This window comes from Typopeltis vanoorti, chromosome 7 (genome assembly GCF_054136105.1).
Source record: "Typopeltis vanoorti isolate ZY-2024b chromosome 7, IOZ_Tvanoo_1.0, whole genome shotgun sequence".
In the NCBI taxonomy this organism is placed as follows: Eukaryota; Metazoa; Arthropoda; class Arachnida; order Uropygi; family Thelyphonidae; genus Typopeltis; species Typopeltis vanoorti.
In genome coordinates this window covers 104,659,166-104,672,379 of record NC_143555.1, presented here as the reverse complement: position 1 = coordinate 104,672,379, position 13,214 = coordinate 104,659,166, and the positions used below count along the sequence as shown (strand labels likewise).

Below are 13,214 nucleotides of genomic sequence, written 5' to 3'. Positions count from 1 at the left end.
ACATTTTCAGTGATTCTGCCTATTTTCATTGTCTTTGTCTTTTTATTGCTGACCTTCATACCATATCTATTATTACAACAGTTATTCAATTTAGTCAGAGAATCTTGCAGACTTGTAGCGGATTTATTTAGAAGTATAACATCATCCACATAAAGCAAAGAGCTGACATTAACATCTCCAATTTTGATATCAGGTTTAATACCACTTTCCTTCATAATGTGATCCATATAGATAATGAATAAGAGGGGATAATGTACATCCTTGTCTCACACCAGATTTAATATTAAACCAACTTCCTGTACTTCAATTCTAACTGCTGCCTTACAACTCATATAAAGACTAAGTATTGCTTGATATAATGCCCCATTGACACCATATAACTGCAGCGTATTGAATAGCTTCTCTCTTGGCACCTTGTCATATGCCTTTTCCAAATCGACAAAACTTAAATACAGATCTTGGTTATATTCCCATGCTTTCTCGACTATTTGTCATAAAGTGAAGATCTGATCCTGACAGCCTCTATTTGGCCTGAATCCAACTTGTTCTTCACCAAGCTTTTCTTCCACAATTCTTCTCAACTGTTTCTCAAGTATACTTGCATAGATCAGGAACACTCAGTAGGGATATACCTCTGTAATTCTCACATGCAGTTTTATTTCCCTTTTTATATATGGGTACTACGAGAGCTCTACTCCAATCATCGGGAATTCATCCCTCTGTCCAGGCTTTCTGAATTATGCAGTGCAGCCACTGTAAGACTCTTATACCACCATACTTCAGCATTTCTGGTCGAATATCATCTACTCCTGCTGCCTTTCCACATTTGAAGCAGCCTTTGATGGCTTTTTCTAGTATGGATTCTTCAAGTATGGATATGTATTCCTGACTGCATACCTGGTCAGTATTTTTTACCACTGTGCTGTCATCACTGCTTGTTTCGTTTTAGCCGTTTTTCAAAGTAATTACTCCATACTTCAAGGATATCTTTTTCTCCCATTTTCATGTCACCTTTATCATCTCTAACTCCTTTTACAGCACTCTTTTCTCCATTCCTAAGCTTCTTCAACAACCTCCAGAATATTTCTTATTCATATAATTGCAAACAGCATTAAATGGTCCATTAACCACCTAACTGGCCATTATGGATAAAATACTCGTATACACTCCTTATACACTTCGTATCCATCATATATATTTCAATGTAATATCAATGGTCTTGCAATTTTAACATGCACTTCACATCCATGATAACCTTGACGTCTTGGCCAGTAGTGTGGTTAAGCTGTTAAGGAGGAGAGAAAATAGGTAAACTAGTAGTATGCAATACTGTTCAAAGCAATTTTAAATTATGGGTTAGAAATAGGTGAAAAAATAGTAGAAATAGCATAAAGTTAGAAATAGTTGGACTAGACATATACACATGTATATAAAAATTCTGCAAAAAAAATAAAAAATTAGAGAAGTGAATAGATAGGATCACTACCAGAATCATATTGAAAATGAATATTCAAGAATGTGTAAGCAGAGCTATTGTAAGGTTGTATCATCACTTAAACAGAATGGGGAAGGAAAGGTTAGGAAATAGGTGTTTAATGAGTAGCAGGAAAATATCCCCAGGGAAAGACCATGTTAGATTGCAGTTAGTAGTATTCAAGAAAGCCAAAATGTAAGATCTGAAAGTAGGGGGGGATTCATGATACAGTTTATTCTCAGTTATCTGGGGTGGATTATTTGATATGTAAATTATCATGTCTGATAGTTTTTTTACCAAGTTTTTGATTCATAAGATTGCTCTTTATAAATATATACACAGAGGAAGAAGTACAAAAAGTAGATATGTACCTCTGTGTACAGGGTATTTCAAAAAGTACTCCTATTCAGAGCAATCTGGAAAGAGAGAGAGAAAACCAATAGACAAATTACCATTAGGGGAAATGGCATTGTGAGTGAGAAAAGATAGTAAAATTTGCATACATAAGCTGTAAGATGATATAAACGAAGGAGTGAGACTGATTCTACAGTCAATCACCCACGATTGATCTCACTGTGCCTGGAATGCCTTGCTTGTGAAGTGTTGCTATGGGAATAGAGAAAATGCTGCAGCAGCAATTTGCAAATACAGAGCCTAAGGACTTTGCAAAAAGTTCCATTTACACAGAATGCAGTGTAATGCCTGGTTCATCAAATTCAAAAGACAGGCAGTTTGACAGTCCAATCAGGAAGAGGATGTAAATCTGAAATTCTGAAAATGACTGAAGATGTGCAACTGAAGTGGTTAAGTAGTCAAATGAGAATGTTGTGTGAAGATAATTAGATTTGCATACACAATAGTATAGCAAACGTTGCATAAAGTACTACAATCTATCTGTATAAACTTAGCCACGGCCAAGAGTTGCAAACGGGGGATGTCAGCATCCAAGAAGTATTTTTGTTGACATTTCTGGTATGCCTGGAAGTGGACAGGGATTGACCTTGGAAACATCCGTATGAAGCGATGAAGTGCATTTACATGTTTGTGGAACATTCAGTAAACATTCAAAATTGCTACATCTGAGCTATAGAGAATCAATCCCCTTACATCTCAACAAGTTCCTCCATATTTGTTAAAGGTCAAGGTGTGGATAGGATTTATGTCCAAGTTCACCGTTGGCCATTTTTCTTTAATGAAATCATATCAGACTTTCAACCTGCACAGTCACAACTGTGTGTTTATTGGGACATCTTGAGTAAAGAGGATGCCTGAACACAACAGTGTTAATGCAAGATGGAGCACCTCTCCACATAGGACATGAAGTTCAACAATTATTGGGTCAACTTTTCACAGAGGGGTGCTTAAGGGTCAAAGCTGTATAACTGAGAGGAGACCTCCACATAGCCTTTAAAGGAATGCGGAGAACCGTCCAGGGCTTCTGACCTAATGTCCAATCCTCACCTTCTCGTGTTGCACCCTGTTGGGTATCTACTTTGATACTGAACGAACGAGGATGGTCTGGCAATTTGGGATTTAGCCGACCAAATTGTATTCCTATTGGTTAAACCAAAATACAAAATGATGGTATAACATGACAAAATTTCATGCTGGCTGGGGCGTCGCCTGGTTAAACAAGGCCCCCGTTGTTTTTGCCAGGGAACCAGGGCGAACAGCCAGCTACTGGAACAAATCTGAAAACACACCCGAACACAACATCACCAGAGTTGAAGATCGGTACTATCAACATAAGAAGCCTGAATGGCAAAGAAATGGAGCTAGTGGAGGAATTAGACAAGTACCAGATCGACATAATAAGGGTGACTGAAACAAAAAAGACAAAAAGTGGTGAGATCTTTCTGAGCAATAAATACAAAATGTTATATTCAGGCAATGACAATCAAGGAAAAGAAGGAGTAGCCATAGTATTCAACACAAAATACGAGGCTAATCTTCTTGAATGGCAGTCAGTCTCAAGTAGAGTAATGTGGGCAAATATGAGAATGAGGAACTGGACAATGAGACTTATTTGTGCCTATGGTCCCACAGAAGGTTCTACTAAGGTACAAGTGGAGGAATTTTTTGACGCTTTAGAAAAAGCAACTGACACAATGAAAAAGGAAAAGATGATCCTTGTTGGGGATCTGAACAGCAGAGTAGGAAGTGATTGTCAGACATACAAAAATGTTTTAGGAAAATTTGGAGAAAAGAGAAAAGCTAATAATAATGGCAAATACCTGTTGGATTTCTGCTCAGGACATGGACGGGTTATTACTAACACCATGTTCCAACATAAAAATGTGCACAAATTCACATGGAGAGAAGAGGCTAGGAATAAGAAAAGTCTCATTGACTATGTTATTGTTGATAGTGATGTTTTCTCCCTGGTGCAGGACACCAGAGTGTACAGAGGATTTGAAATTGGAAGTGATCACTATTTAGTTTTGAACAGGATAAAATTGAATTTCATATTGAAAAGAATAACATGGAAGAAAGTGTTAAAGCGAATAAAAGTTGAGCAGCTCTCAGATGTGAACTGTAGACTAAAATACAGAAAGATTATTGAAAAGAAAATGAAAGAGTTTGAGAACAGGAATCAAACCTTGGAGATTCAGTGGCAAACTCTGAAGAAAACATTGATTGATTCTGCCAGAGAGGCATGTGGTGAGGTTGTGTGCAAGGATAAAAAAATCAGAACTCCCTGGTGGACACAGGAAGTTAAAGAGGCAGTGAAGGAAAAGAAGAAAGCATATCAAAAGTTCCTAGCAAATAAGTCAGCTTTTACTCTTACAGAATACAGAGACAAATGTAAGAAAGCTAAACAGTGTGTAAAACTAGCTAAACAAAAGTCGAGGGAGAATTTTGGCAAGAATATAGAAAATAAATATCAAGAAGGTGGCAAAATATTCTGGAGGTTGTTGAAGAAGCTTAGGAACGGAGGAAAGAGTGCTGTAAAAGGAGTTAGAGATGATAAAGGTGACATGAAAACAGGAGAAAAAGATATCCTTGAAGTATGGAGTAATTACTTTGAAAAACTGCTAAATGAAGCAAGCAGTGATGACAGCATAGTGATTAAAAACACTGACCAGGCATGCAGTCAGGAATACATATCCATACTTGAAGTAGAAAAAGCCATCAAAGGCTTGAAATGTGGAAAGGCAGCAGGAGTTGATGATATTCGACCAGAAATGCTGAAGTATGGTGGTATAAAAGTCTTACAGTGGCTGCACTGCATAGTTCAGAAAGCCTGGACAGAGGGACGAATTCCCGATGATTGGAGTAGAGCTCTCGTAGTACCCATATATAAAAAGGGAAATAAAACTGAATGTGAGAATTACAGAGGTATTTCCCTACTGAGTGTTTCTGGTAAGATCTATGCAAGTATACTTGAGAAACGGTTGAGAAGAATTATGGAAGAAAAGCTTGGTGAAGAACAAGCTGGATTCAGGCCAAATAGAGGCTGTCAGGATCAGATCTTCACTTTACGACAAATAGTCGAGAAAGCATGGGAATATAATAAAGATCTGTATTTAAGTTTTGTCGATTTGTAAAAGGCATATGACAAGGTGCCAAGAGAGAAGCTATTCAGTACGTTACAGTTATATGGTGTCAATGGGGCATTATATCAAGCAATACTTAGTCTTTATTTGAGTTGTAAGTCAGCAGTTAGAATTGAAGGAAGTACAGGAAGATGGTTTAATGTTAAATCTGGTGTGAGATAAGGATTTACATTATCCCCTCTTATTCGTTATCTATATGAATCACATTATGAAGGAAAGTGGTATTAAACCTGATATCAAAATTGGAGATGTTAATGTCAGCTCTTTGCTTTATGCGAATGATGTTATACTTCTAAATAAATCTGCTACAAGTCTGCAAGATTCTCTGACTAAATTGAATAGCTGTTGTAATAGATATGGTATGAAGGTCAGCAATAAAAAGACAAAGACAATGAAAATAGGTAGAATCATTGAAAATGTCAACTGTGTTGTGAATGGAGAACCTGTGGAACAAGTGAAACATTTCAGCTACTTAGGCACGATTTTTACTGAAGATGGTAAATTAAATATAGAAATAGGCAACAGAATCAGCAAAGCTGGTATGGTGGGAAGTCAATTGAATAAATTCATATGGAATAAAAGAGAAATTAGTCGGAACACTAAATTAGCTGTATACAAGACAGTGGTTCAAACCAGTTTTAACTTATGGATCTGAGAGATGGGTCAGAAGTAAAACACTTGACCAAAGACTAGAGACCACAGATATGAGAGTCCTGAGAAAGATTAGAGGCGTGAACAGATGGCATCAATGGCAATATCCTATTAAAAATGAGGATATTAGGAAAGAACTTGACATTGTCAGCATCCAGGAATGTGTTAGCAGAGCTAATCTCAGGTGGTATGGTCACTTAAATAGAATGGGAGAGGAAAGATTAGCAAAACAAGTGTTCTCTGCCAGGTTGGCAGAAAAACGACCGAGAGGAAGACCAAGATATAGGTGGATTGATACGGTACAAAGTGTCTTAGAAGATAGAAATATAAGATCTGATAATGTTGGAGTCTTGACACGTAACAGACTGATTTGGAGGAAAATTGTAGATAGGAAGTTAGTAATGATCTAAATTTTTCATGTAGTACTGTCATATCCTGTACACCCCTTGAGGGTACATGGCAGGAATTTGATGATAATGACTTTTCAGGGGGGGGGGGTACAGTAATCAGTCACTCATTTTTTATCAGATGGCTGCAACATTCACCTGACTTTAGCCCCTGTTACTTTTGGCTTTGGGGGGGTTGCCTCTAAAGCATGGTGTATTGGGACAAAGTTCTTCAAACCTGGCAGGTTTGAAAGACAAAATTGCACATCACATGTGAAACCTCCTAGCCAGATCAGTTGAATTCTGCTGTAGACAATGCTGTATAGTGGTATCAACTATTGGTCCTGCACAAAGGTGCCAACACATGAAATGTTGCCTCCATTGATCATCTGGATCTCCTTGACAACTCTTTTCAGCATGTCAGCTCTGTGTGATATGTTTTTTGTATCACAATATTTTATGAAATAAGCAAAATAAATATAATATTGAATAATTTCATTTGTCATTGACTCCGAATCATTTCATAATCATATTCCATTAAGTTCATATTAATGTCTTGCTCACAGCACCATATTTTTCTTATGAGTCATTTTTGAACTTTTTTTGTCAAAATCTCTTTTCCATGATCTGATTAGTTTGAGGATATTACGTTTACTGAGTCTCTACAGATTTCTCTGAATAGGAATACTTTTAATTTGAAATACCCTGTATAAGCACACAAGGAGTGGAGAGTGTGATGATCAAATTTTTCACTTTGTGTGTTTAGATGGTCAGTATATTTCTTCTTATTATAATTTCACCATCTTATTTTATTATCAATAATATGAGCATATACCCAAGAAAAATATCTTCAGGAGAAAAGTAAACATTACAGATGATATCCAATTTAAATATCTATGAATATACAGTAAGACCCACTATAGTTAGAATAAGTTTATAAAATGCAATAAGATGAAAGCTTTGGATTATCTGTGTTTTTCAGTTATCCAGGTATGCTCTCCATTAGCCCAGATTATAACAGACTAATCTGGAGGAAATTGAATCTTTTACTGTCAATAGTACTTTGAGGATGCATAGTAGGAATTGGATGAATTAGTTTTACTTGCACTTTTGCTTTGGGGATTGACATTTTTCTAAATGCTGAAGTTTTCAATTTAAAAAACAAACATACAGCCAGTTATAAACATTATTTTTGTAATAATAGAGAAATATGTAGGCTTCAGTTTTTATGATGTTGATTTAAAAAAAAAAAAAGCTTGTTCTCTCTAAGATTCACTTCATGCAGAATAGAAATGGGGTAGGGGAATCTGAGATCACTGAAAAATCATTAGCTATATATATAGGTGATTTTTTGGTAGTGCAATTTGTTCCATAGTACGTTAAGTAGCCAAGTACTATAAACATTTCCCGCCTGATTCTGAGACAGTTTTTTTTTTTCAGATCCTTTTTTAAAAGGATTACTTTTCTAATTTATTATAGAAAAGTAACATTATTTGGACTAAAGGAAAAACACACCCAGATTGATTTTCATCTTGTATTAGTTACATTCCAACTGAAAGTATTTATCCATTATGGTTAACTTATTTCAGTTAATGAACTTTCTTTTTTAACTTACAGGACATGCATGTTGATTGGTGCATATGTGCATGGTCATGATGAAAGGGGAAGAGTTATGAGAAGAACACTGGCTCGCTACCTCAATTTGCTGTGTGTTTTGACATTCCAGGCTGTTAGTACCTCAGTAAAGAAACGGTTTCCCACCCTTGATCATGTAGAAGAAGCTGGTAAGAATTACTAAGTATGATAGTGATTATTTTTTCAGTTTGCTCACTGATGTCTGTCTTCTACACATCAAGTCAATTTTGCATTCATATGTAAGCAAATTAAATGGTGTAATGGTGTCGGCCTGGTTGGCATATCTGCTCTCCAGCCAAAAGGCTGTGTGTTTGAATCCTGCTGTGGGCATGGATGTTTGTGATTATCTTTGAAAATACTGGTGGTGGTGGTGGACAATAGATGGCATTTATTTAGATGATAATGATGGTAGTTGCAGTTTGTAGTTAGTGAATTGAATGGTAGAGACAGAGTTGTAGAGTAGGTGCGCCCTCCCTTGATGAGTCTTTAGACTCCCTGGAGGTGTCACATAATAATAATGATAATTTTGCTATGTGGTCAATACTTGTGTCCTGTACTTTCATTCTCTATTGAAAACTTTTTTACAATTAAGCACTTAACCTTTTTCTAAAATCTTCATTCTTGAAAATGAATTTTGATTCGACTTGTATCTCAATTAATTTGTTTTATGTCATTACCTGGGTGGAGAGGATACAGTGCAATTAAGACTGCTTCATTAGTTCATATAGTTTTCTTCCATGATATTTAATGATTTCACATATCTTTCTTGACAAAAGTAATTATGTTCAAATCTGTAATGGGATGAAGTATTAGGCTTTTCATTCTAAGTTTTTCTTGATTTTACCTTACACAAATCAACTCTTACAAAGGAATAAACAACCAAAGAAAGATGAAATGAGATTTTCTACCAAATGGTTTCTGTTATTTGTTGATTTCTATATGCTCTTTCTGTTTCTCTGAACTATATCACTGTGTGGCTAAGTGGTTAACATACTCGCTCTCCAGACCACAGGCTGCAGATTTGCATTTCACAAAAGACGTGAATGTTTTTAATTGTCCTTAAATGGAAGATGAAACATCAAGTTGTGAGACACCACTTATTGAAGGCCTGAAGTGGCTTGAAATTTTTGGTTTGATCTCTAGAGCAGGTTCCAGATTATGTAAAAAATTATTTAAAAACTATATTAAAATAATTGAAAAAATGCTTAGCCTTCCCATGGTACCAACATAACTATACGTTTACAACCTTTCATGGGTAGGAGTTGCATAAAAATTCTATAACTTGGTCAACCTCATCTTTTTTGACCTTCCTTCAAATATATAAGTTCATATTTTGTGTTACTCATTGACCTATCATGGCCAAGTAACTTGGCTTGTTAGAAACCTAATACTGTTTGATAGTGCTTATGATTATCACAATAGACTTATTATGATAATCCTGTCTACATCATGTGTTGTGACTGTAAATTGTGCATTCTTCTGGCTGGGTTTGCTTGTTTAGTGGATAAAAAAAAAAAAAAAAAGTTTTGGGAGGAATAAGCCCTGCCATTTCCATATAAGACACTGCATTTCAAAAGTCCTATTGAAGGTTCTCCACATCTGAGACAGAATTCAAACCCAGATCTTTCCAGCCAAAAGGCTTTATCTATTCGGATTGATCTATGGAGGCTCTATTTCTTATTCTATTAATTACTACATTACTTTATTAGCTCTGCTTCCACATTCCTGAATATTATTAATGCCTCGATTCTTTTTTTTTAAATAAATTTGTAATAGCCAGCAGTAACCAATAGCAGGATAATTTTTAATATTATCCTGCTTTAATTACCACTGACTAACTTTATTTTCCTCCAAAAATTTTACATCACTAGTCTCCAGTTTTAGTCTTTGAACTGTTTTATATTTAACTAAATTCTTGAATCTATATCTTAAAATTTGACCTCTGCACTGTATTGCTAATTTGGTATTTTTATACTAATTCCTTTTATTTTATGTAAATTTCACAGGCTTATATCCATTTTCTGTTCAGTTTAGTTTCATTATTTATGATTTTCATTAAAAAAAAAGTTAGCTAATGTCTTGTATGGTTTAGAACATTACTGTCAAGAGAATTTGCATAAAATAAAAAAATTAATTACTAAAATAAAGAGCCAAAAAGCTTCAGTTCGGTGATGTAAATTTATATAATCAAGTGGATATTAAATCCAGTATTATTTCCAAGCAGAACGTAGAAACTATGAAAGTTTTGTACAAAAAAAAAAAAGTTGACCAGAGAGCTTACAGGAATACACTTGCCAGCATTCACATTTTGCCCTAGCACGGACCACTTAGAAGACACGAGTGCTTGCCCAAAGTGTCCATATATTCTCCTTCTGTTGGTCCATTTTGATAAGATTTTGCTGGTCTCACAGTGAAACCTTATCAAACATAGTTGATCAAACCTAGTCAAATGAGTTGTCCCTAGCAGACCAAGACAAACAGATGAAGATCAACTTCAGGGATGGAGATACCATTTGTGAGGACAGGAAAAGAAACTCTTGCTCACCGGCATAGTTACTTCATACCCATCCTTTGTTTTCAAACCATATGTGTCATTGTCTTCCTTTCTTTTGCTTGCCTTCAATTCCTCCCTATAATAAATCTTTTTGAAAATCGTCTTGCATCACAATATGGCCCATATACAACTTTTTTTTTTTATGTTCTTTATTAGTTCTCTCTCTCCCCCTGCTCTCTTTTGCATTTTCCACTCTCTGTAATTAAATGATTAACATTTAACTTGTTCTGTTTATTGTCATAGCTTGAGTTGTATTGGCATTTAATGTAGAGCCATATTTTTCATTCTGTATCTATTTGCTCTATTAAGTTTTGCAAGTTTTTCTCTCTCTCAGTAGTCATTATAGTATCTGCATAATAAATTATTTCTTTCTCCTTTTACTCCCAGTTTTTTCAAATATTCAAAAATTTCCTCATTGTAGAGATTGAACAAAAATGGAGAAAGCATACATCCCTACCTAATACTTATTTGGAAAGTTTCTGATAATTCACTGTTGATTTTATATTGGTAGTTTAATATCTTATATATAATAGAACCAGTCTATATCATTTCTGTCTGTTCTTGTCTTTATTGATGTTTCTGTTAATTTCTCATGGTGAATACTTAAATGCTGTATTATAATCTATAAAACAAAGATAAACATTGTTTGTATTTCCAAGTTTCTAGTGTTGTGAAATTTTTTCATTGAATTATGACAAACTAAGTACAACAGCAAACTTTTATAAACTTTCATAGCAAACTATTTGTATACAGTGATATTAACAGTATTATATTAGTATGAAAAAAATCAATACATTCTTACATTTTTTCTAATTTATTTATTTCAAAATGGTTTAATTTCAAAAGTATGCTAATTGTCAAAACATAACACAGGGCATCTGAATGTAATCATCATATCTGTATAGGAGACAGCTACATGAGATGTATAAAGTATAGGCTAAATAAGATGACATAGTTGATAAGGAAAGCAAAGAAAAAAGTGCAGTAAGAGCAATACTTAGCCAAGCAGTCCAAATTTCTAATTATAAAAAATTAGAAAATTGAAAAAATACTTAGATATATTTACCTTGAACTGCATCAGTAAAATCAAGAACAACTACAAAATTTCCTATTAAAAAAAGGAGTTAGACAGGAAGATGTCATTTCACGTAAATTATTTTCAGCAGACTTAGAAGAAATTTTTAAAAATCTGGTATGGAAAAATAGAGAAATTATAGTATTTAAATTGGAAAGAAATAAGCTGCTCATGATTTGGTGATGACATTGTTCTCTTAGAAAACTCTGCAGAAGAACTTCAGCAAATGATCAATTAAATTGATTCTAAAAAGTAAAAAGAAAGCATTAAACATAAACAGACAAAACAAAAATTTATAATGAATACATAACCAGTATGTGTGTGTATATCATCTTCCTTTCCCTCTTTTACCTTGTAGTGTCGAGGGTTTATTAATCATCAGACCTCAAACTGTTCACAGGATAAGGTGGTTAGCCCTATGCCCCCAGTGTATCCTATGTCCATAGTGTTGAGTTCTGAAGGCCAGTTTGCCTACTTTGCAGGATGGAAAACCTCAGCTAAACTCGGGAAAAAACCCTGCTGTCCATGCGCAAGACTGGCTAACTTTGCTATGGCTGAGGAAGATCCTTCAGCTCCTCACATCACCGACAGGAATTGAACCTAGGACACTCCTTCCCCAGGCATATAGTTGCAAAGTGCACAGCCACTAGGCTAACCATTTGGACATATATAGAACACTGGGAAATTGATATAATAGCTTCCTATGTTTACCTATGACAAAAGATCTTGGAGGGAGGAAGAAAGAAATTATGTGAAGAATTCAACTTGGTTGGATATCCTTTGTCAAACACTGAAGCACTCAAAGGAGACTTTCCCACCTGCCTTAAAAGAAAAATATTCAACAATTGTGTACTTCCAGTCATGACATTGAAGTATTGTGACTAAGAAATGGACAAAGACTCGAGGACTCAACTACCCAGGGGAAAATGGAAAGATCAGTGCTTGGTATGAAAGATAGAAACCATTCAAGATGGAAAGCACAATAGTTGGATAGAACTCAAACCAGGGTGAGGAACATTGTAATAGCTGTTAAAAGATCGAGGTGGCAATGGGCAGGTTATATTGCAAGAAGTAATCCCTCAGAAATGGGCAAAGTTAAAATCTGAATGGCATCATCCTAGAGATGGAAAAAGCTATAGGAAATACCAAAGAGTCAGTGGGAGGATGAGAAGATTAACAAGATTACTGGAACTCGGTGCATAGGGAAGTTCAAAATAGGACAGAATTGAGGGCTTTGGGGGAGGCCTTTGTGTAGCAGGGAAGAGGGAATGGCTGATGATGATAAATCAGGCAATAGAAGTTGATGAGTACTGAGATCCAAAACCAGGTTGATGACAGAATTTTGGGAGACTACATGGGTTTGAAGACATGTTTTAGAATTTACTTATACAGGATGAAATATTGGATAAAGGGGGATACACATAGTATATTTAAATATCATCAACAGCCTTTGACAGATTGCCACCTGAAAGGTTAGTATTCAAATTGGGAATCAGATGGTGTTGAATAATATGTTAGTGAGTTTGATAGATTAACTGTCAGCAGGTATCAGTAAGTTGTATATGGGAAGAGCAATATTCCAGAAGAGGAAAGTCAGTAGTGATGCATAACATTATAGGAGTCTATCATAGTCACATTATTGTTTAACTTATGTTAATATTGGGAAAGGTTTAACTGAATTTGCAGTTTTTTTTGTAGATGATGAGGAGAGAGCTATAAGGAATGAAACTGATGTAGGTCTTCAGGAGAATTTGTATGGAATGTGTTGGCATGTGAGTCGAGCTGACATTTGTGTTATAAAGTCTAAGATTTGAAATTTCGAAGACAAGACCAGGATGATTTTAGTTCATGGAGAATGTGTAGAAATAGATGGAGAAGAAAT

The 13,214-nt window shown here is 35.2% G+C and overlaps 1 protein-coding gene across 1 annotated transcript in view; it reads left to right on the top strand.

Annotated features, from left to right (window-relative positions):
- Nucleotides 1–13,214, top strand: part of LOC150104933 (bestrophin-4-like) — a 115,169-nt gene that overhangs the window by 58,948 nt on the left and 43,007 nt on the right. Inside the window, exon 5 of the mRNA XM_090395433.1 lies at nucleotides 7,686–7,852. Within this exon, the coding sequence (XP_090251559.1) occupies nucleotides 7,686–7,852 (167 nt within the window). The remainder of the gene's footprint in view (nucleotides 1–7,685; nucleotides 7,853–13,214) is intronic.